The sequence below is a fragment of the Monodelphis domestica genome, chromosome 1 (assembly GCF_027887165.1).
Source record: "Monodelphis domestica isolate mMonDom1 chromosome 1, mMonDom1.pri, whole genome shotgun sequence".
Taxonomy (NCBI): domain Eukaryota; kingdom Metazoa; phylum Chordata; class Mammalia; order Didelphimorphia; family Didelphidae; genus Monodelphis; species Monodelphis domestica.
In genome coordinates, this window is record NC_077227.1 from 695343923 (window position 1) to 695367412 (window position 23490).

At 50.3% G+C, this 23490-nt stretch overlaps 3 protein-coding genes across 13 annotated transcripts; 1 reads left to right on the plus strand and 2 right to left on the minus strand.

Annotated features, from left to right (window-relative positions):
* Nucleotides 1–69: 69 nt before the first annotated feature.
* ACD (ACD shelterin complex subunit and telomerase recruitment factor) lies at nucleotides 70–9320 on the minus strand. 6 transcript variants are annotated; one of them, XM_056806815.1, is made up of 14 exons: nucleotides 9191–9320; nucleotides 4064–4195; nucleotides 3634–3778; nucleotides 3173–3306; nucleotides 2915–3011; nucleotides 2748–2827; nucleotides 2326–2370; nucleotides 2113–2147; nucleotides 1865–2019; nucleotides 1365–1446; nucleotides 1157–1270; nucleotides 514–968; nucleotides 292–383; nucleotides 70–195 (listed from the first exon to the last, which is right to left on the minus strand). In XM_056806815.1, exons 3-14 carry the CDS (start codon nucleotides 3751–3753, stop codon nucleotides 129–131), a joined length of 1476 nt encoding a protein of 491 aa, XP_056662793.1. In that variant the 5' UTR covers nucleotides 3754–3778; nucleotides 4064–4195; nucleotides 9191–9320; the 3' UTR covers nucleotides 70–128. The 6 variants fall into 6 exon arrangements, with proteins under 6 accessions (XP_056662793.1, XP_056662912.1, XP_056662843.1 ...); XM_056806934.1 differs by having other exon boundaries at nucleotides 585–968; nucleotides 9191–9285; XM_056806865.1 differs by lacking the exon at nucleotides 4064–4195 and having other exon boundaries at nucleotides 9191–9289.
* PARD6A (par-6 family cell polarity regulator alpha) lies at nucleotides 8521–11553 on the plus strand. 4 transcript variants are annotated; one of them, XM_016427701.2, is made up of 3 exons: nucleotides 8521–8787; nucleotides 9424–9646; nucleotides 10521–11553. In XM_016427701.2, the coding sequence occupies exons 1-3, from the start codon at nucleotides 8725–8727 to the stop codon at nucleotides 11297–11299; spliced, it is 1065 nt and encodes a 354-aa protein (XP_016283187.2). In that variant the 5' UTR covers nucleotides 8521–8724; the 3' UTR covers nucleotides 11300–11553. The 4 variants fall into 4 exon arrangements, with proteins under 4 accessions (XP_016283187.2, XP_016283190.2, XP_016283188.1 ...); XM_016427704.2 differs by having other exon boundaries at nucleotides 8521–8775; XM_016427702.2 differs by having other exon boundaries at nucleotides 8525–8787; nucleotides 10524–11553.
* Nucleotides 11554–12068: 515 nt separating this feature from the next.
* On the minus strand, nucleotides 12069–19564 carry ENKD1 (enkurin domain containing 1). 3 transcript variants are annotated; one of them, XM_056807108.1, is made up of 9 exons: nucleotides 16502–19564; nucleotides 15544–15728; nucleotides 14887–14988; nucleotides 14352–14522; nucleotides 13692–13867; nucleotides 13430–13579; nucleotides 13062–13225; nucleotides 12705–12841; nucleotides 12069–12457 (listed from the first exon to the last, which is right to left on the minus strand). In XM_056807108.1, the coding sequence occupies exons 3-9, from the start codon at nucleotides 14969–14971 to the stop codon at nucleotides 12297–12299; spliced, it is 1044 nt and encodes a 347-aa protein (XP_056663086.1). In that variant the 5' UTR covers nucleotides 14972–14988; nucleotides 15544–15728; nucleotides 16502–19564; the 3' UTR covers nucleotides 12069–12296. The 3 variants fall into 3 exon arrangements, with proteins under 3 accessions (XP_056663086.1, XP_056663127.1, XP_056663167.1); XM_056807149.1 differs by lacking the exons at nucleotides 15544–15728; nucleotides 16502–19564 and adding an exon at nucleotides 15195–15279; XM_056807189.1 differs by lacking the exons at nucleotides 13430–13579; nucleotides 16502–19564 and having other exon boundaries at nucleotides 15544–15657.
* Nucleotides 19565–23490: the final 3926 nt, after the last annotated feature.

Genomic DNA, 23490 nt, shown 5'->3' on the forward strand with positions numbered 1-23490 from the left:
AGCTGTGGCCTCACTGAGTGGGGGGAACCAGCCCATCTTCCCCTCCCACCCAAAGGAGGAGACAAGGCCTGTGGTTCAGCTTTTTATTAACTGCAAGCCCCACAGTAATGGGGACAGTGGAGGAGCTCTCACACCTCCACCAAGTCGGTCTCTAGCAGCACTTTTTTGGCCCAGTCCAGGATCGATGGGCAGAGACTATAAGAGAGGACAGAGGCTCGGGTTAGGGGTGACAGGAACAGGCACTGAGGATGCCCCGGATGGAAGTGGCAAAGAAGCCTGGTGGGCACTGACCTGGTGGCTACAACCTGGGAACAGAGGTGGGCACAGGGCTCTGGGTAGTTGTACTGGAACGGGGAACCATCCAAGTGTTTCTCTGGAAGAACCTATTGGAAAGAGGTAGGGGAAAGAAAGATCCTCCCTTAATTAAAGGCAAGCAGCCCAAAGCTTTAGCTTCTTCCCTCCCCAGTTCATCCCAGGTCTTTCCCCTACCCAGCCTGAAAGAAGCCCTCTCACCCTGGCTGAGGCTGGGCCTTCTCCAGGGCTGGAGTCCCCTGAAGAAGCACTCTCTGGAACCCAGAGGGTACCTTTGACTCTCTTGCTCACAAACTGCAGACTGGACTTCTTGTTTCCTGGTCTGTCTTTGCTTCCCCTTCCCCTAGCCCTCAACGGGGGTGCCCGGGGCTGCTGGGGGACACATGGGCTGGAGGTTTTCCACTCCTCCCTAGGGATACTGACAGTTGCCTGAGGGGAAGCAGGAAGACCTAGAGGGAGCTGGTCCTGGGAGGAAGAGGGTGGATCCTGGGGGAAGGAAGACAGGATACAAGAGGACCCACTGCCCTGAAAGAGCAGAGGTGACAGGTTGATGGGCTCCCTGCATTCCAAAGAGGGGGATTCCTGGTTGTCAGTGATGTTATCCTTTGGCGGACTGGGGCTTCTCTCAGGAGGGAAGGGCAAACAGTCCAGGGCCTCTGGCAATGACAGGAAAGAGAGAAGGGAACCAAAACTATCTCCAGGCTCTAATAAAAGGTAGGAAGCTGTGCTGACCCCACCCTTGCTCCGTGGCCCCAATCAGATTGCCCTGGGGATACTGTTTTCTCTGATCTCTACAGTGAGGGCTGCAGTCTCCAGAAGACCCCTGAGCCCCACTCTTACCTACCTACATAGGAAGAAGAGGAAGAAGAGGATTGTGTCAAGGACAGGGCTGGGAGTAAATGCCAGGGGTCTGTTGGGGTCCTCTCTAAACTCTGAAGCTCAGGGCTGTTTTCAGAAACTGGAGTGGAGGGCAGAGAAGAGTTAGCAACTGTTGCTCTTCCCTCCCACCCCCAGCCAATGTGTCCTCCCACTTCCCCACAGGAACCCCTAACCTGCTCTCAGGTTCCGAAGGGTGTCTTCTTCCTCTGCACTAATATGAAGCTTCAGGCCTGGGATAGTGAAAACAGCTTCTCCCTGTGACAGGGAGACAGTGACATGAACATGGGACTTGCCTTTGAAACTTGGAAAAGTGAAATGCTCTGGGTTCAAGCCTCTTCTTGTCTGTAAATTAGAGTTCAGGCTAAAAATGGTCTTTATAGGTCCTTCCAGCTTACTCTTGTTGCATGAGGTTCCCTCACTGTTGAGCTGCTCCCCACTCCCTCTCCCAGTGGGCCAGGCCACTGTTTTTTCTCTTTTCTTTTCTTTAAACCTTCAGTCTTAGAATCAGTTCCAAAGCAGAAGAACAGTAAGGGTTAGGCAACTGAGGCTAAGTGACTTGGCCAGGATCACACAGCTAGGAAGTTCGAGAAGCCAAATTTGAACCCAGGTCCTCCTCTCTCCTCCCTCACTCCCCCTTTTTCTCTCCCTCCTCTACAACCTGTTTCAGACTAACCCAAGCCTTCCTTCGAGAGGCTTCCCATCGAGTAAGGGGCAGGGCACCCTGCTGTGAACCCCCCAGTTCCAGGCAGCTCTGGGCCTGACAGCTTAGCAAGCTCTGTCGATCTTCACACATCTCCTCCAGCAACTGGGACAATGTAGAGCTTCTATCTGAGGAAGGATGGGTCTGAGTAAGGTAGTGAAGACAAAGATCTTCCTCCTTCCTTTAGTTCATCCCCACCCTCTCCAGGAACCCTGGGGTACCTATGTTAGGGGGGGTCCTCTCCCTTTCCTGGTGCCTGTAAGGACAGAGCAGATGGCTAGGCCTTAGTGGGCCCAAGGACCTCAGGTCCCCACAAAGTTTTTCCTGTATCTTAAGATGAGAGAGAGAACTCTCCTGGGCCCCAAAATCTCCCTCAAAAGCCCTCCCAACTCCTCACTGCTCCCACATCCTTTCTTTCCCCAGCACCTACTCACTTTTTATACTCCTGAAGTTTTCTCCTCACAGCTGGGTCCCAGTTACTAAAGTGACAATGAAGTCAGTTACTGGGGATTTCCCTTCTCCCCTGAGCAATGAGGGTCAGTGGAGGGAACAGAGAAACTAGGAGGAGAAGGGAAGATTAGGGCCCTGAGGCACAAGGTAGGGATGGGACAGAGGCTTGGATTTGAGGAAGGATTGTAGCCCCACTAAGCCAGGAGGGGAGGGGAAGGGAGCTCCACCCACCCCAAAAGTGCCTTCAAGCAGAGGCCAGCCTCAGATGGAATGATCTGCAGTTGCTTGAAAAAGGAAGGTGGATGCCAATGAAGGAAATCAACATGGGGGGAAGGAAGATGAAAAATGGTCATTATAAGGAAGGGGTCTCAAAGGGAAGAGCTCTGAAAGGGAGGAGACCACTCACCAGCTTGTTACACCCTCCCTGGGGAGCTCCGTGGGCAGCAGGATGAAGCGATCCACCCACAGGCAGAACTCCCCGTTTCCCTGAGGAGGTTGGAAAAGAGTCAGGGAGCTTCTGACCACCCCTTCCCCAAGATACCCAGGCATCCCCCTCCCCTGGTCCCTTCTCACCAGCGAAGTCTCAGGCACCTCTTGAACAGACACTCTGAAGTCCTGCAGCAGAAGTAGCCGGCCCACCGCCCTCCTGAAACCAAAGTGCTTCTCTTCCCTGCAGGAGCCCCCAAGTCACATCATCCCCTGCCCAACCCCCACATGCAACCCCCCCCCCCAGCCTCCTCCCCCAGCCTCCGCCCCTCCCACCACACTTGGGAGCCAAAGACCCAACCACGGACCGGACCCTTTGTTGCCCACTGCCTCCTGGCCCCTCACCAGGCAGCCATGCTCAGGGCCTCGGGGGTCACCAGGCAATGCACACTGTGGGTCCCATCAGTCACCAGCAGGATAGCAGAAGCCTTTCCATTAAGCAGTTCGAGACTCCCTCCGGACTCGGCTTCCTTTACCACCTGCCGGGAGGGGGACGGGGATCACTGAGGGTCACTGTGGCCCCGCCCCCAACGGATGCTCCCGGCCCCGCCCCTCGCCCAATGAGCCTCCGGTATCACGCCCCCTTGCCAGCCCACGACCACGCCCCCAGTCCCACAACCAATGGTGCTTCCAGGGCCACGCCTCCCCACCCAACGACACTTTTTCTTCTAACAACCCACACGCTATTGGCCGTGCCCCTCTCCCTACGGCCCCGCCTCTTTCCTGGAGCACCCAACCACACCCTTTCCCCTTTAACCAAGGCTTCACCCTTGGGTGCCCCACGCCCCTCTCCGCAACGTCCTTACCTCCAACAGCTGCCCGAGCCCCTCTCCCTTCCCTTCCAGCCCCGAGCCTTCCCCAGGCTCCAACCCGAGGAGCAGATCCCGAATCCAGGGCTGCAAGACAGGTTTCCACGACGTCGCCATAGTCGCCGGCTCAGGCGGCCTGCACCTGGGGCCAAGAGGAGGGATACGAGATATTTCCCGCCGCTCTGACTGACCTCTGTCCCCGGAAAAGGAAGTCGCTTGGTTGGGCTGGGCAGGGAAATGCAGACTTCAGACTAAGTCCCGCCCCTGAGAGTTGAAACCCGGGCTGGTCGCGTGCGCATGCGCCGTCAGGCGTATGTTTATACATGCCCGCCGGAGCCCGTTGGTGATTGATTATGGATGTCTTGTGTCAGATTGCTCAGGTTTTTTTCTGCTGTGTCTGTCTGCGCCTCCTCTCCTCTGACATTACCCTCTGTAGGTCAGTCAGCCTCCAGTCTTTCCACACTCCAATCCATCTTCCAACCGCCGAAGTGATTTTCCTAAATGCTGATCTGCTCACTTCACCCCCTCCTAAATAGGCTCCAGGGGCCCCCGATTGCCTCTGAGATCCAAAACAAAATGCTTTTTTTCCGCATTCAAAGCCCTTCATCACTTAGCCCTCTCCTACCTCTCCCTGCTTTTTAATACCGTACTCCGCGACAGGTACTCTAATCCACTAACACTGGCCTCACAAAACCCCTTCATTCCTCTGCTCAGGGCATTCTCTCTGGCTGTCCCTCCATCTCTGGAAAGCTCTCTCCTCTGCTCACTACTGACCTTCTTAACTTCCTTTAAATCCCAACTAAAATTCCACCTTCAACCCTTCTTAATTCTAGTGCCTTCCCTCTTAATTTCTTTATCCCGTATATACAGCTTGTTTGTATAGATATTTTTTGCATATTTTCTATTCCATCAGATTGTAAACTCCTTGAGGGAAGACTGCTTTTCTTTTTTTTTTTTAAACCCATATCTTCCATCTTAGAATCAATATTGTGTATTGGTTCTAAGGCAGAATATCGGTAAGGGCTAGGCTATAGGGGTTAAGTAATTTACCTAGGATCCGGTAGCTAATAAATGCTTGAGGCTAGATTTGAAACTAGGCCTTCCTATCCCCAGACCTGACTCCAGAGGTCTTTGACCTCTTTCTGTATTTCTCCCCCCTCCTGCCCTAGTTCTTAACACAATTCCTGACACATGGGAGGCAATTAATAAATATTTATTGACTGCTTTCTGTAGCTTTTAAAAAAGAATTTGTTTTCTTTCCAATTATATGTAAAAATCATTTTTAACATTCATTTTTTAAAAAAATTTGAGTTTCAGTTCCTCTCTCTTCCCTCTACCTGAGAAGGCAAGCAATTTTATATAGATTATACATGGGTCATCATGCAAAACATTAACATATTAACCATGTCAGACCCCAAAAACAAAAGTTTAAAAAAAAAAAGCATGCTTCAATCTGCATTGAGACTCATCAGTTTTTTTCTGTAGCAGTGGATGGCATTTTTCATCATGAATTCTTAGGAATTGTCTTAGATCATTGTTTTGCTGAGAATAGCTAAGTCATTCACAGTTAATCATCCTTATAATATTGCTGCTATTGTATACAATGTTCTCCTGGTTCTACTTACTTCACTTTGCATCAGTTCATGAAAGTCTTTCCAGGCTTTTCTGAAACTACCCTGCCTTTGTCATTTCTTATAACACAATTGTATTCAACCACAATTATATACCACAACTTGTTTAGCTATTCTCCAATTGATGGGTAACTCCTCAATTTCTAATTCTTTGTCACCATAAAAAGAGCTGCTACAAATATCTTTGTACATAAATACACATTTTCCTTTGATCTCTTTGGGATACAGATCTGTAGTGTTTTGTGTCTCCCATCCCATCAAACCTGTGCAAGTATCATTATCCTCATTCTACAAATGAGGAATCTGACTTGCACAAAGTGACCTAGCTTCTAATAGTCCAACAAAAGTATTTATTCCGTGCTTATGTGCCATGTATGTGATGTGTGTACGTGCTAAGATCTAGAAGAACAAGGAAAAACCAAAAATATATTTATCTGTCTAACCACCCACAACTGGGATTTTAATCCAGCTCCAGAGTTCTAATCCAAGTTCTCTCCAAGTAATGAGGAATGCTCCATTTTTGTGTCTAAGGGGATCATGGAGGTGGTTTTCTGAGTGTTTGGTACATTCTGCCTCTTTCCCTTCTCATAGAGAAACTGGCAGTAAAGGACAACTAAACCTGGGATGTACAAGGTTAAGGGGGTCAGAGAGGATGTAGAACACACCTGGGTTCAGTAAAGGACTGAAATGAGCACCAGGTGTGCTCATTTTGTGTGTGTTTACCAGCCTATGGTAAGGGAGACATCACATATTTCTTCCTTCCCTTTGTAACTGCCAGGTAGCCACCATCATACAGTCGGCTCCTAAATATATAACATATATATAAAGATAATATATAAAGTACTTTGAAATGTTTAATATGCTATCTAAATGCCAGTTATTATTGTTATGAATATTATTATCAATGGATATCTTAAGTGGGACCAATTTGGTTTTTAAAAACTAACAGCACTAGTGAAATAATCATCATTAGTCTGGGTGTCAGAAGACCTAGGTGAGGCAGTAAATATCTCCCCATAATAAATGTGTCAAGATGTATTGGTTTAGGATCATTTCCAAAATCAAGCCCCTCTTCAAAATTAGATTCACCACTGCACAGGATGATATATGCCAGAGGCTCCAAAGGCTGGTACCACTCTCTCCCCAAAGGAAGGACGCTTTCATTTGCAGCTAGGTGGCAACATAAAGTGAAGAGCACAGAGTCTGAAGTCAAGAAAACCTAGCTCAAATGAGGCCTTATAGACTTACTTGCTATGTGACCCTGGGCAAGTCCCTAGGTCTCTTTGTGCCTCAGGTTCCTCATCTGAAAAAATGAGAATAGTACTCCCCTCCCAGAGGAATTATGAGGATCAAATGAGATAATTGTAAATGTTTGCTATTATTATTATTTAGAGTCAGAAGATCTCCAGTTCAAATGCTAGCTCTGCTATTGCTATACAACTGTAGACAACTTCCTCCTTTTCTGAACCCTAGTTTCCCATTGGGGGGGGGGTTGGTTCTTAGAGATCTTTTAGCTCTATGCCCTATTTCCCAAATGTTTTAAAGGGAACAATTTTCCTGTGGATATAGAAATCCTATTTTTAAAGAACTCTGTCTCACAACTTATAAGAAGCTCCCAAACTCCTCTGGCTTTTTTCTTTTAAAACCCCTTACCTTTCATCTCAGAATCAATACTCTGTATTGGTTCCAAAGAAGAAGAGTCATAGGGGGTAGGCAATGGGAGTCAAGTGACTTGCCCAGGGTCAAAGAGGTAGGAAGTGGAAGGCCAAGTTAGAACCAGGCTCTCAATCCACTGAGCCACCCAGCTGATCTCTGGTCTTTTTCTCTGCAAGGCATCTATCTGAAGCCATAAATGTTTGTCTGAAGGGCTACTGGGGAGGTATGGTATAACCTCGGGAAATGGTGGAGCAAAATAAAGCCTATTTTTGTCTTCCTAATATTAAGCATTTTGATACATGCATAGCTTAATATTTCAGAGGAGAAGAATTTCTAGCATCAAAAATGTAGCATGAAATTCCTATTTACGTGGAAGCTGCTTCTAGAGAAGTGTTAGACATAGCTAGAAATGCCCAGCCCTGAGGAGAGAATTGTCCCAACAAACAAGTTAAAAGGCATGGTCCCTGCCTACTCCAGTGATAGGCAGGGAGGACTAAAGGCAGCCCTACTTTGAGGAAAAGATTGGGTCAGTGAAGAGGAAGACCTCATTTGTTAAGTTCATAGATACAGGGCTGTAATGACATCAGATGTTATCTATCTATTCCACCCAACTACCCCATTTTTCAGATTAGGAAAAAAGACTTGATGACTTAACCAAATTAACACTAGAGAGAGAGAGAGAGAGAGAGAGAGAGAGAGATGGACAGATGGACAGACGTATGGATGGATGGATGGATGGATGGATGGATGGATAGTAAGCAGTTCCAGGGAGCTCTTTTCCCTCCCACCAATTTAGATGCCACTTCCTTCACTAGGAAGCTTTCCCTGATCCCTCATCCCTCCCAAAGAGGGATAATGAGTCCCTCCTCAGACCATATATGGGGCTTTGTTTTGCACCTGCTTAATTAGGGGGTAATTTTGTTTATTGTAGCTATCTTTGTGCCTTAATGTTAGCTCTTTAACATATACCTGAAGCAGTAAGTACCCTGTGAGGTGGGTAGTTCAAGTATTATGCCCATTTCACAGAAGGGGAAGTCGCTCAAAGAAAATGACTCGACAACAGCTAGCAAATGTCAGGTAGTATTGGAGCAGGGGAGTGCCCATGCATACAGCCACACCACTCTGTCCCCCCAGAAGGCTGGAAGGGCAAAGACCAAGGTCCTCTTTAAACTGGGTATTTTCCCCTACGCTTACAGGTAGTGTTTATTTAGATGAAGGAATACAGGAGGCAGCGGGGGAATATCCTAGAGGGGGACCTCGGGTCTACCGTGCCTGTGCCTAGGCGTGAGGCATCCTTGAGTCGGGGATGCGGGCTTCAGGACTCAAAGAGGTTGTGTCCCCGCCCCACGACTCCTCACCGGGGAGGAAACGGAGCCCGCAGCTAGTAATGACAGGGACGCAGGGAGCCCCGCGGAGCCTGGGAGGACACATCCCGACTCCCACGCCCGAGCCCCTCCGCTCGGACACCGGGCTGCCGTCCCTCTCCCCTCCCACCCGCAGTTACCAAGGGAACGTTGTCTCCGCGTTCCATCCGCGCGGGCGTTCGGATACCTCCCCCTCCCCCACGCGGGTGACGTCATGGTCGGTCCCCAGCTCTCCCCCCCGCCCCCCGCGCAGTCTTCGGGGCGACTGGCTCTCGGACAGCGCGGGGAGAGAGGGAGGGGAGCGGGGAGGGGAGAGCGAGGAGGGGGCGGGGCGGTCACTGCTGCAGGGTGCGGGGCGGGGGGAGCCGGGGAGGGGCCGGGCTGTGCACCTGCGCCGCTTCGGCCTCAGCCCCGGCCCGGCCCGGCCCGGCCCAGCCATGGCCAAGCCTCAGCGGACCCCAGCACGGAGCCCCGACAGCATCATCGAGGTGAAGAGCAAAGTAAGGGCCCCGGCCCCGTGCCCCTAGCCCCCCGCCCCGCCTGGGTCCCGGCTCCCTTTCTCCATCCTTGCATCTCCTCCTTCGGCTCTGCTCCTTGTCCTCACAGCTCTGGCTTTCCCTCCGCCCGCGGCCCCGCCAGCCACCTTGGGCTGCAGCTTCCCCCCACCCCCCACCCCGCATGGGCCAAAGTGTGGGGACCGGCGAGGGGCCCGCCCGGCACACAGAGCCGGCCCCGCCAGGTGGGGTCCGGACCCAGCGGGCAGAGGCCCTGCGCCCGATTCCGGCTGCTGCCGAGCCCTGGAGCTGACCTCTGATCAGCATCCCCACAGCCCCCCTCTCACGTCTCGAGCAGCCCCCCAGCCCAGATCGGCACATCTGGGCTCGCCTCCTCTCCCGAGCTTACCCATAAGCCTCTGACCCCCCAGAGCTCTCCAGGTCCCCTCCCAGGGGAGGGGATACGGGCTGGGGTTGGATGGTCCGTCACTGACTGTGTGTTAGTGTGTGTGTGAGGAGGAGGCAGCGGAGGGGGTTCTGCCCATCAGGATGGTTCAGGGCTGGTGAAGGGCTGGCAGGAGCCTGGCTCCCTCCCTGGCCCCTAACCCCGGATTCTGCCCCCTCGTATCTCCCTCCCCTCAGTTCGATGCCGAGTTCCGGCGCTTCGCCCTACCCCGAGCCTCCGTGGGAGGCTTCCAGGAGTTCTCCCGGCTGCTTCGGGCCGTGCACCAGATTCCCGGGCTGGACGTGCTGCTGGGTTACACCGACGTGCATGGGGACCTGCTGCCCCTCACCAACGATGACAACCTGCACCGGGCGCTCTCTAGCACGCACCCTCCCTTGCGCCTGCTCGTGCAGAAGAGGGGTGAGGCCTGGGGGAGGGGTCCCTGAACACTGCCTGCCCAGCCTTCTTTGAGTGTGGGAAGGTAGGAGTGGTCCTGGCTAGCACAGACAGGGCTCAGGATGTGAAGGAGGCTGCAAATGGGGCTGGGGATGAGGAAACAAGACCGGGGTAGGTTGGGGGGAACCTGGGCACCCCTAGATTTCTGGGTTGGAACATGGTTCTATCTTTATTCATCATCTGGTCCAACCCTATCATTTTACAGATAAGGAAAACTGAGGCTCAGAGAAGGGAAGGGACATGTCAAAGGCCACTCAGGTAATGGGTAGCAGAGAGCCAGGATTTGAACCCAGGTCTTCTGACTCCAAATCCAGGGCTCCTTATGCTCTGCCCACCACACTGCTGGGGTCCTATTACCCCCCCCCCCCCAGTATGATTGTATGGAATATTGCTGCTGCTGCTCCTGGTTGGGAGCCCTGGGTCACACCCTGTTGAGTAGTTGATTTGCCAGAGAAAGATGAAGTCCTTGTCCCCGACCAGTCCCATGAGGCAAAAGAGCCATCGTCTCCTCTGAGGCCTGCAGAGAGGATGCTGGGCCAGGTGAGGTTGGCTTTACTGGCTCTCTCCTCACCGTGGGGCTATCTGGAGAGCCAAGCAGAAAGGATATGGGCTTAGCCTCCCCAACTGCCAGCTCCTCCCCTGGGACCAGCCAAGGACCCCAATCCTTTAGAGGCCAAGGAGCAGAAAGTCGAGTGGCTTCGGGGCCCTGGAGCCCAATTCTTGATTTAGACGCTGACAATAAACTAGCTGGAGGCACGGGGATCTCTTCAGCACCCTGGAGGGCTGGGGTAGGGAAGGCTGGGTGCAGGACAACACTGAGCTCTGCTCCACCCCACAGCAGAAGCGGATCCCACGGGCATGGCCTTTACCTCCAACTCCTTGCAGCGCCGGAAGAAGGGGCTGCTCCTCCGACCTGCGGCCCCTCACCGGACTCGTCCCCCACTGCTCATCAGCCTTCCTCAGGACTTCCGCCAGATTTCATCTGTCATCGATGTGGATCTGCTGCCTGAGAGCCACCGGCGGGTAAAACTACACAAGCACGGCTCAGACCGCCCACTCGGCTTCTACATCAGGGATGGGGTCAGTGTCCGAGTGGCACCCCAAGGCCTGGAGAAGGTACCCGGCATCTTCATCTCTCGCCTGGTCCGGGGAGGCCTGGCCGAGAGCACCGGACTCCTGGCTGTCAGTGATGAAATCCTTGAGGTCAATGGCATTGATGTGGCTGGCAAGTCACTGGACCAGGTGACAGACATGATGGTGGCCAACAGCCACAACCTCATTGTCACGGTCAAGCCTGCCAACCAACGCAACAATGTGATGCGAGGTGGGGCAGGTCGGCCTCTGGGACCTCAGCCTACTGCCCCCCTCCCTCCAGCTGAAGTTCCTGAGCCAGACAGTGATGAGGACAGTGACCTGGTCATCGAGAGCCATAGATTGCCTGGCTACCTCCCTCCCTGCCCCAATGGGATGCCTCTGGCCCCTTCCCAACGGGACTTTCGCCCCAGTCGATCACTTCCTGGCTCTCGAGGGTCCCTACAATCCCTGGACAGTCAGGATGGGACCAGCCCTGGCCGAGGGGGCAGCCTAAGGGAAGATGGCAGTGGCATCACCCTCTAGTCTAGGATTTGGCTGACTGGACCACAGGGGTTATGGTCCTCCTTACATATAACTCTAGCCCCTTCTTGGGCTAATGGACACCAGGGCCAAGGTGGGGCACAGGAGAAGAATGGTTCATGACCTTGGTCCCTGCACCACTCCCTTGGCCCATGTGTCTCTCTCCCAGTGGGCAGCAGTTGGGGAGCCTAGGCAGTGCATTTGCTCTCTTGCCCTTCCCCATCTATGAAACATTAAAGCTTTTCTAGAAAACACAAGCCCTTCTCTGCTACAAGGAAAGTACTTGGGGGGTGGGGGGCTTGCATTACTTCCCCGCTGAGTCAGAAATGCCACAGATGGGCTAGGGATGGAGCCCAGGATTCAGGATTGCAGCCTGCACTGCCTGAAGGGTCAAGATCCTTGCCAGCTCTTTCCTGCTCTTGTCTACTGAAGAAATCAAAACCTTAAGGGCTTGGACTCACGTAGGCATGAAAAATATGAGTGGGAAGACCAGATGGAAGGCCAGAAAGGGGCCTGTGACTGATTCCCTAAGATTGTTCTTTTTTAGCAGAAGTCCCTGCAGTAGGCAAGGGTCCTAAGCTGGGGGTCTAGCAAAAACAGCTGTTCTCTCATCATCTCCATTTACCTATCCAAAGCTGGCTGATATGGCTGACAGATCCCCAACTCCTGTCTTCATGCCCATTTAGCTTGGCATTTCCATGAGAAGCATAAGGAAGATGGAGTCTTGGGCAGCTTGGAGAGGGATTGAGAATAAGGCTATTGAGGTCACTGCTCATGTAAAAAAGGTTTAATTTAAAAACAGAAAAAAAAAATTCTTAACAGCAGCTCCCTGGGTCTGTTCCTTCTGCTGCCACTTTGTGGGCCCAAAAGGTTACCATTGTATGTTGGGCCAGGGTCACAAGTGCCAGTGCTTTCCCTTCCAGGAGTCAAGACAGCTCCTGTCCTGGAGGCCTTGAGGCACTATTCTCCTCAGAGTATCCTACGGCCAAAAGGAAAGATCTCAGGAATCCATCTTGACAAAGACTTTAGATCGGGAAAAGATCTTGAGAGCCTCCTCCACCTGGGAAAGCTTCTTCTCTAGCTCAGCCTTGTGGTTCTGGGCTCGAAGGGAGTCTGCCCCAGAAGGTAGCAGCACCAGATCTCGAAGCAGTTTTTGTTGGCCTGAGGAAGGAAAGGGTAAGGGGCACAGGGTTCCAGTTCTCTTCCTTGGCAGCTGGGCCCCAAGATTCACTATAATTCATCAAACATTCTCAGGCCCCAACTCTGTGTAGACATGCTACATGGATGTTGGTTGGCAAGAATTGAGGATGCACGGGGGTGGGGGAGAGAGAAAGAGAGTTATCTGGATCCAATCCTGTCCCTGGAGTCCTGACTAGTCCCCTAGACCCTAACTGGTCTGGACACTCACTCTGGAGAAGGGAGTTCAAGGTATCCAGGCGCTGGCTCTCGGGCATCATGGTATGGCCTGGGGGTAAGTCAGGGTCAGGCTGGTTCCGCAGGCGTTCTTCAGCTTCTCGGCGCCACAGATCTTTACGTTCCACCAGGCTGCCAGAGAGCAGAGTGAATGGCTATGGGTCCCCAAATGCCCAGACCAGACCCAATGGCCTCACTCAGCCACTCACAAAAGTGAAGCAGAGGACTGAGGTGCTGCCTCCCTACAGCAGACACAGGATCTGCTCTCTACCCTCCTTCCTGATAGAAGCTGAGGAGATCCTCAATGGGATGAAGGACACAAGGCTCAGAGAAGAGACAAGCAGGGACCTACTATTGGGGTACATGGCCTTTCTGCCTGACATTGTACTCCTCCTGGGCCCGCCGCTGCTGCTCCTGCACCTCAGCCAGACACTGGAGGGAGCGTGACCGACGCCGAGGGGCGGCTTTGGCTGTACGAGCATTATGAGTGATAAAGTCCACAGGGGCACCTTGCTCCTGCAGGAGAGAGAAGCAAGATGGGAGTCTGGGCTGATGGACTCAGAATGGGGTAGGATTCTCAGGGCTTGTGCAGGAAGAGTTCGAGGGAGAAGTGCATCCAGAACACCCGAGAGCTGGAAGGTTGAGGCTTGGAGTCCTTTCTCCAATGGGCCAGGCCTTTCCCTTCTTCCCACCCCCAGCATCTCATGCAGATGTCATCACCTTGGCATCAGGGCCTGGTGGTTGGGCCCCATCAGTACTGGGCAAAGCCAGGCCTGAGGAAGCCATACGACGAGGCTGCACCCCGGGTCCACAGCGGGAATATGCCCGCAGGAATGATGGCGCCTCTGGTCCAGAGGCAGGGGAGGGCTCCTGGGAGAAGCAGAGGCATCAGTCAGGCAGGCTCTGAAGGGAAGCCCCCTGCAGCCTTTGGCCTACAGCCCTGGTAGAAGCTAGACAGGTAGGGTCTGGAGTTTGGAGGTACCTGCAGTTTGAATTTCAGCCGGGATTCTACTTTGTCATACTTGGGGGATCGCCACAGGGCCTTGAGAGGCTTTGGCCGACCGGGGGGGTCTTGTCTCCGCTCCTGTTCCTGGCACCGTTTCTGGATCTCTCGGATCCGCCTCACATTCTCCTTCTCATAGTTTTTTGGGTCTTTCCCTGGGGATCAGAGAGATAGTGCCAGGCCTGTCCCTCAGGTACAGAGGCCTGCACACTAAACCCTTGGCAATCTCCTAAATTCTCACAGGTTAAACTGGAGAGGAGCCTGGGCATCATCTGGTCCAACCCTCTTTCCTTTCATAGAAAAGGAACTAGAGACCCACCGTGTAATTTGCCCACCATCAAAAGGGTAGCAAGTGGAAGGCATGGGCTGCAAATGCAGCCTCTCACACCAAGCACTGCCTCTTACTGAGCTACGCCCGAAGGCAACTCTGGCTCACAGAGATTTGTCCAAAATTACTCAGTGAGTTGGCCGCAGCCGCTGGCCAGTGTGTTCTGTGGTTCTGAGCTGGGGCCAGGTGTGCCTGGGTGATGGGCTTCTTCTCACCTCCATCTCCTTCCCCAAAGCCTCAGTTAAGTGGCAGTGAGAGAAGGCAAACTTCCTTGGGGCTGGCCAGCCAAGGCTGCTTCTCTTAGGACTTACTCTTGGAGCAGGGCTCCCTGTCCAGCGAGACTTCCTGGAGCTGCAGCAGAACACCCACCATGTCCCGCTGGGATCCCGGGCGGATTCGAGGCGCAGGCTGGTCCAGGGGGGTGCCCTGGCGGAGAGGCTCCAGGCCTAGTTTCAGAGCACTTCCCTCCAGGCGGCCTCGGGCTAGAAGCAAGTAGGACAAGAAGGTGCTAGAATAATCCTAACTCACAGCTCTTGGAGGGCTGGAAAGTACTGTGCTGGCAACCCCTGTGAAACCATGATTTTCCATGGTGGCATTTACATTACACTAGCACCCACCAGACTTCTTTTAGTCTTATTTTTTTCAATGACAGTAAAAACAATTGGCATCCTTTAAAAAAAAACAACTGAGTCTGAATTCTTTCCCTCCCTCCCCCCTCCCTGCTGCCCAGGAGCAATTTGATGTACCATTTCCATATCAGCCACATGCTGAGAAAGAATGTTATCCACTTTAGAAACAAGGCCAGTGTTCTTTCCAGCCAGCCATGGGGGTGTCGCCCATTCTTACCGGTGGCCGGGCGCTTGTAGTAGTCGGGGAACAAGGTAGGGTCCGGGGGGATGGGCCCCGAGATCTTGGAGGGTCCCTCGCACATGGCTCAGGCTTCACCAGCTAGAAGGGGGCACAGGTCCGGGGTGGGGGGTTGTGTTCCGCAGCGACTGTAGCCAGCCAGCCCCTTCCCCTCCTTCTGAAGGTCTACGCCTCCCCCGCTTCCCAGCACACACGCACGCGCACGCACACATAAACATACACACACGCACACGCACACGCACACGTGTCGGGGTCTCCTCCCCTCCCCCCAGGTCCGGACCCTTCACCTATGCTGCCCCTCCTCCTCCATCTCCTGCAGGTCTGCGGCTCTCGATCACTGCACCCCACACACACACACACACACACACCGAGATCCCCTCCCCTCGCCCCACCCCCTCGGTCTGAAGGTCTGGGCCTCCTCCCCCTCCAACCCTCCTCCCGCTCCAGCACACGTGGGGCCTCCTCCCCCTAGGCCTGGGCCCCTCCCCCATGCCGCCCCGGCTCATCTAGAGAGCTTTGCCTCTCCCCGCCCCCCCGCCCCCATTTGGACCTCCTTTTCCCCTGAAACCTGAATGCTGAAACCTTTTCCCTCCCACACCCCTGTCCCTCCTCAGCCCTCAGTTGGGTCCCAAGTACCGGCCGCGCAGCGATCAAGTCCCATCCAAGTCTCAGGCTTTTGTAGAGTCAAGGCCCAACCGGGAGTTGGTGTCGCCTAGCAACACCAGCTTCCTGTTGGGGGGCGGGAAACCCCTGGAGTACGGTGTATTCTGGGATTTGTAGTTCAAATGGCTTCACTAGCTTCTCCACTACGGGTCTCCCATCTATAATAATAATAATAGCTAACATTTATGTTGCGCCTACTAGGTGCCAAGGGCTTTACAGTTTTTATCTCATTTGATCCTCATGATAACTCTGCGGGGCAAGTGGTGATATTATCATCTCCATTTTACAGATGAGGAAACTGAGGCAAGCAGTTGCCTAGGTTAACCCTCCCAGGAACTTAGGTTCCCTGACTATATCCTAGCTCTTCTCTACAGATGGGTAAACTGAAGCCCAGAGAAAGGAAATTATCCCACTCTAAGTCACACAAAGGAATCACTATTTGTTAGCTACTTGGTTAATAATTGGCACTTTCTTTTTCTTTTTTAATACTGAGTATCATATCTAATGCAGAAGAGTGGGAAAGGTTAGGCAATTGGGGTTAAATGACTAAGCTAGGGTCACATAGCTAAGAAGTATATGAAGTTGGATTTGAACCCAGGACCTCCAGATTCCAGGATTGCCTCTCTCTTTCTGCAGAGCCACCTAGCTGCCCCATCAGCACTTTCTTTTCTTTTAAGTTAATTTAAATTTGTTTAAGACTATTGATATTAGTGGCATTAGAGATACTCCAGAATAGCTACTCCAGGTTTAATGTATTCTGTAGGTCCCCTATCCACTTGAAACCCTACCTGACTTGAATCTCTACTGACTGATGTATTCATGTTTCCCCCCTCAGTTCTGGGACACACTTTGTTCAAAGCAGAGACGTGTCTTCTCTCTGTGGACCCAGCATTCCTGCCTCCCACCAGGCAGACGCTGGGAGGGCACAAACCTGGTGAAGGGCATCTCCTGCCTCTGAAGGGTCTGCTGAGACTGCCCGGGTGACCTCCTCGGCTGTCTCCCGCTCATCCAGGGATGTCCTTTTAGTCTTGTTCCACACATTCTTTCCTGGTCTTCATCTCTTTGGGCTCCCCCTCCCAGGGTGACCATGCTGGCTGCTTCCTCTCCAGTCTGTTGAGGTCTGAAGCTTAGAAACTCTCCCTGATAAAAGCAGGCTGACAGCTGGGCAACACGAACCTGGCAAAGGGCTCTGGGTTAAGAATGGGGTTTGGAAAAGCCTGTGTGGCATAAGACAAGAGGGCATAAAGTTGAGCTAATTATAAGATTTCAAAGGGAAGACAGGGAAGCCAGAGCAGGGCTGATGTACTGGGAAATAAAGGGCAGAATGACTACAGGTCTTGATGAGGGGAGGTATAGATATAGACATAAATATATTTAGGAGGAGTAAAGCAGAGGGACAGATGATTGGACAAGGGGAAGAGAATATACCAGGTACCATGCTAAGCGCCTTACAAATATTATCTCCTTTGATCTTCACCACAACTCTGGGAAATAGAAATTGTTATTAATCCCATTTTACAGATGGAGAAACCAGGGCAGAGGTGAAGTGACTCATCCAAGGTCACAAAGCTAGGAAGAGTCTGAGGCTAGAGTTTAACTTACTGTTCCACTGAGATGCTAGCTGAGTCTAAAAGAGGATGAGAGACCCAAGACAAGAATTTTAGAATTCTGGATCAGGAAGTTCCACCAATGATGGGTAGGATGATCATACCTTTGTATGACTATCTCTGTTTATGGCTAAGGTGCAGTGAAGGTACTGATTGTAGGAGCTGAGGATGATCCCTGTATTTAGAAGGAAATTACAGTCCTCTGTTCCAGACAACTAACTCACTTAGAACTAGACATTAATTCCTAAACTCCTTTCTGGTTCAGCATGAAAATGAGTGTGAGCCAGAACTTTGGTTCTGCTCAAGGTAAGCTCAAGGAAACAAGACCATTTTATTGTGCTAATATTAAAAAACAAAACAAAACTCAGCAGCAAAACCATTTTAGCAATATAGTTTCAGGTCAGCATAAAACCCTTCTTACATGTTTTTCAGACTGTGGTCATCTTTCAATATTCTCCTCCCCAACCCTGAATGCTCTCTTGTAACAAACAAAAGCACTTCAGCAGAATCAAAGCAAATGACAAAACTGCATCTCGGGCATCTATACCATGAAGCCCCCATAACCTCCTACCTCTCTTCTCCGAAGAAGGAAGAGAGTTTCATCATCTCTTCTCAGGAACCTAGATTGGTCCCTGCAATTAGTTTGAGTCTGGCCGCCCTTTAGTGTTATTTTTGTTCCTATAATTAGAGTGATTGTGTAGATTGTTCTTCTAATTATATTGATTTCCATCTGTGCCAGCTGTAAAGTGAGCAGGTTGGACTAGATGGTCTCTGAAGATTCCTCCAGCTCTAGGTCTGTGATTCAGTCCATCCATACAAGCCTTCACATGTTTCTCATGTTTATTATTTCTCATGACACAACAGTTTCACATTACATTTAATAAACTACAATTTGTTTGGTCATTTCCCTAATCACACAGATTTAATTATCATCTCTATGCTGATGATTCTGAATTTTACTTCCCAATCCCTCACTCTTCTGCTGATCCCATCTTACATCCTCAACTGCTTTTCAGCCATTTCAAACTAAACTCAGCAAGTCTGTCTTTTCACCCCAGAGCCTTCCTGTCTCCAAACTTCTCTGTTACTATGGAGGGTACCAGCATCTTCTTCATCTCTCAGGCTTGAAACCTGGGCGTCTTCCTGACTCCTGACCATCTCTCATCCCCCCATGAGCTGCCACAGGCTGCTTTCGTCACCTTCTTCTAGAATAATTCCCCTGTTCTCCTCTGAGACTTCTAACTTCCTGGGACAAGCCCTCATCACCTTGTTCCTGGACTATTGCGATAGGTCAGCCTGCCCCAAGTCTCTCTCCTCTCCAGCTGTCTTCCATTCAATCACCAAAGCAATTTTTGTAAGTTGGAGATCCAACCATCTCATTCCCTTATTCAATAAAATCTTATGGCTTCTCATCACTTCCAAGAATTAATAGAAAAATCCACGAAGGATTTTTTTGTTCTGGCTTATACAGTTTTTTTTTTTACACTTTAGATCCCCTTAAGTCCCCTTCCATCCTATGACACTGGCCTCCTTCTTGTGCTTTAAACAAGACACTCTCTCAGCTCTACTTCTATATCCTCCTCATCCCCATCCTTCAAGTCTTGGCTCAAACCCCCTTCTAGAGAAAGGCTTTGCCAATCTAAATTCTCGAACCTTCACCCTTTGAATAATTACCTGTTTATCCTGTATATCTCTCTTCTTCGTGTTGTCTCCTACTGTGAGCTCCTTTTACCTTGATTTGTGTTTCTAGCACTTGGCATTGTACCTAGCACATAGTAGGTGTTTAATAAATGTTCATTGATTGATTGAATGGCATTTTGAGTCATGCAGAATGCTTTCCATTATTTTCTTATCTGGTCTTCCTGACAATTCTGTGAGGTAGCACCTACCTTAAACTTCTATGGATGTGCTAGAAGAAATGATAAGCGGGAGGACTTCAGAAAAAGTGGGAAAGATCTCCATGAACTGCTACAGAGCAAAATAAGCAGAACTGGGAGAACATGGTACATTGGACAATGACTATCTGTGAAAACTTGGCTGCTCTCAGCACTGCAAGGATCTGGAGCAATCCCGAAGGACTTGTGATAGGGAAGGCTCTCCCCCTCCAGAGAAAGGACTGTTGGAGTCGTCTTTCATATCAGTCTATTTCTGGTTTTATTTAGAGGGTTTGTTCCATAATGATCAATCTGGAAGTGTGTTTTGCATGATAATACAGATATGGCCCAGATCAAATTGCTTGCCATTTCTGAGTAGGGGGAGGGAAGGAAGAGAAGGAAAAAATCTGGCTCTTATAATTCTAGAAATCGTATGTTGAAAATTGTAATTATGTGTAATTTGGGAAATAAAATATGTTTGAAACAAAAAAATTACATTTAAAAGGTAAAAACCCAAATAGAAATGTGAAGGTTTTTTTATTTCTTTTCTGAAAAATGGGGATTCTCAGGGCCTTTCAGAGTTGGTAGGGGTCCTAAATGTCTTTCAGTCCAAACACTCACTTTACAGATGAGGAAACTGAGTCCCATAGAAGTTACTGCCTTGCTCAGAGGAACGCAGCTCGTTACTGGGAGAGCAGGGACTCAAGCCCAGGGCCCTTGTCGGTATTCTCTGTATGACTAGACTATGTCCTTCACACCACTTCCAGATGAATCTTTCTTTTTCTTAATAAACCTTCACCTTTCATCTCAACATCAGTACTGTGTATTGGTTGGCTCCAAGGCAGAAGAGCGATAAGGGCTAGGCAATGGGGGTTAAGTGACTCAACCAGGGTCACACAGCTAGGAAATGCCAGGCCACATTTGAACCCAAGACCACAGGTCTCTAGACCATGGTTCTCAATCCACTGAGCCACCCAGCTGTCCATTCCCTCCTCTCCCCAAGATGAACCTTAGTACAGTTCTGTTCTGATCAAGCTACCTACGCTAAACCCTTAGAAACGACTCATGGCCCGAAGACTAGAGTGGACCTGTGAGCCTGGTACTCAACAGGTGCTACAATCATACAGATCTGACTTCCTGGCTGGAAGGAGCTGGAGAGACCCTGAGTCATTTGCCGGTGACAAAGACTGGCTGTAGGGCCCTGGGCCAGTCACTTCATCTCTGTGAGAGGCACAATTCTCCGAGGCCAAGTGGCGGACCAGAAGTTTCTTTCTCCGGAATCTGCCTTTGCCAAAGCAATCCCATCTCGAGGATGTTCTAGGCACTTGTCAGAGCAGCCCGAGGGAAAAGGACGAGCTGTCGGGACTGCCGGGACACTGTGCCCCAGCTAGGCGAAGAGCTGGAGCAGCAAGAGCAGCCCACACCTGGCCTCCGTCCTGCCCTCTGGGAGCGCGTCGCCGCCACGAACCGGCGAGGAAGTGTAATGGCTGATTTCGGCCGTCAGGTGGGGCACTACCCCAGCCACAAGCTCTGGAGCCGCGAGCAAGCACGGGCTCTGGTGCAGATGCGAGCCGTCCACGCCGGACCGACGGACTTCGAAGAGCTGGACAAAGGGAGCAGCCTTTGCTGACCGAACGAATGAATGCATCTGGGGGAGGGGGTGCTTGGCTCTAGCTCCCGCCCCTCTGCACGGATAGACGGTGCACCGGCCTCTCCAAACCCCCTCCCGTTTATTGGGAGCCCCAGGGAGGCATCCACTGGGGTCGTGGGAAGAGTGAAGGGGCCCATGGTTTGTGCCTGGCCCTTCTCTAGGTCAGGAAAGCAAGGGGGAAAGTGCTGGGAATTTGGGATGGTGCTCCAGCCTTTTTACTGTTCTAGACTTGAATTTCCAGTTGACTTGCTCTGGCTCCCTATTCTTCTTTAAATGAAAAAAAAAGTCTTACCTTCCATCTTGGAACGGATACTATGTATTGGTTCCAAGGTAGAAGAGTGGTGGGGGCTAGGCAATGGGGGTGAAGTGACTTGTCCAGGGTCACAAAGCCAAGTGTCTGAGGCCACATTTGAATCCAGGACTTCCCATTTCTGGAGCCTGGCTTCAGTTGGCAGCAGCAGAATGTGCCTGTGCCCAAAATGATTAATTGATCGACATTGTTCTGTATCTACCATGTATCAGGCACTCAGCCAACCAGTAGGGATACCATCCCTGCCCTCAAGAAGTTTACAGTCTAAGGAGGGGGCATGCAAACAGATACACACAAAGCCAGCTATATAGAGGAAGAATTAAGAATCAATTAAGAATTATAAATTATAAATACGAATTATAAATGAATTAAGAAAAATAAGAATTAAGAATAAATAGGGAAGAATTAAGAGCAGCTAGAGGGTTTGGGAAAGCTTCTCCAAAGGATAGGATTTTAGCTGAGACTTAGAGGAATCCAGGGAAGTCAGTGGGCAGAGTTGAAGAGAGTGTTCTAAGCATCAGGGACAGTCAGACAGACAGAGAGAATGCCCAGAGCCAAGAGACTGCAAAGACTAGTTCATGGCCCAGCCAGTGGGCCAGTGCCCTAGATGGGAGAAATGATGGGGTAGGAGGCTCAGATCTCCAGGGTTAATGGGAAATGGAGAAAGTCCTTGATGCAGTTCCACCAACCTATGACTTTGTCAGTGCTCCATCCTTTCTCCTGACATCCACCCCAGCCTTCCCAGCTTCCTCCCCTGCCTTTCCCTAAGTGCCCACTTTCCTGGAACTCTCTGAGGGGTGGAAGAAACCTCCACCACTGGAGACAGATTTCTGAGAAGGAGGGGTGAGGCCTATCTTCTTGGCATTGCTCTGTCAGTGTCTCTTCTATCCCCTTTCTCCAAAGTATCGTTCTTTTGAGCCCTGGGTTAAATTATATCAGGAGAGCAGATAAGGAATTCTGGTGGGAGTACCCAGACTTAGACCCCAGGTACGAACTCTTTTTATTCTTGATGTAAACAATTACCTAGAAAATGAAATACTAAATCAATATACAAAGTAAATTCAAAGTCATTTCTGGAGGGAGAGGGAAGTGGCAGTTCCATTTCCTGCAGGCAGTGGCATTGGAGCTGAGCTTTGGAGGAAGCTGAGGCTTCTCAGCAGATGGAAGAAGGGAAGGCATTTTGGGCAAGAGAGATCTGTTGTGCCGTCCATGGAAAAGCACTCAGAAGGGCCAGCGTCCCAGCTGGGTTGCTGTGTTGTTCTTTTTTCTTTTTGAAATCTTTACTTTCTATCTTAGTAATAACTCTAAGACAGAAGAGTGGCAAGGGCTAGGCAAAGAGGGTTAAGTGACTTAAGCAAGGTCATAACATTAGGATGTGTCTGAGGTCAAATTTGAACTCAGGTCCTCCCATCTCTAAGTATGATCCAACTAGCTGTCCTCAGCCAGGTTTTTCACCAAGGTCCTCTGAGGAGTCTTGTACTTCATCATAAAGCCTTTCAAAGCTCATCTTTAAAACCATTTCCTCCATGCAGTTTTCCCTAACTCCTTCAAACTAAATCCAGAAACCAGGGCTCTCCTTCCAGGAAACATTTTGCTCTTACCTCTCTTGCACCCACTCGTTATACCTTTTGCATTACAGTCATTTATGAACAGTCAAGTCAACAAGCATTTATTAAACTTGTGTCTGGGCTTATAAATGTGAGAATTTATTTTTCATTCACTGGATTATTTTTATACCAGAGATCTGGATTGTAAAGGCCCCCAGACTGTTCCCCTGTATTAGGGAGAATTTCCAAGCCACTCCATTTCATTTATGGATTTTTCTATTCTCTTTGTCCTAAGGAATGTGGTTCTTTCACAGATTCAGGCTTCTGCTTTTTCTACTTTTCTATAGTGTTCTATGTTCTGCAGTGATTTCTGGCTTAGAGCTTATATGCAAACTTCATCAGTCAGTACAGGGAAGAGTGGAGCATCTGATGGAGCACCTCCTAATTAGCTGATTGCCAATTAGAGATGTCTTGGGATGTTCAAGGGAGGAGCTGAATAATGAGCTACCCAAAATGTATATAGGTACCTAGGGCAGGAGTTTCCATTTGTCTTATGACCACCAAGAGAGTAATTTAACTACAATAAAGATGTCTTATCTAGTCAATACTAAACTATTTAAAAATTAAGAAATAATTATGTCCAAAGAGTTATTAAAGAATGCATGCCTTTTGACATAGTAATATCACTACTGGGTTTGTATCCCAAAGAGATGAAAAAAATTGGCAAGGATCTGAAAAAAATGGGCAAGGACTTGTTTGAACACAAATATTTATAGCTGCACTTTTTGTGGCGGCAAAGAATTAGAAACTAAAGGGACATCCCTCAACTGGGGAATGGCTGAACAAAATTGTGGAACATGATGGTGATGGAATGCTATTGTGCTATAAGGAATGATGAACAGGATAATGAACTGATGCAGAGTGAAATAAG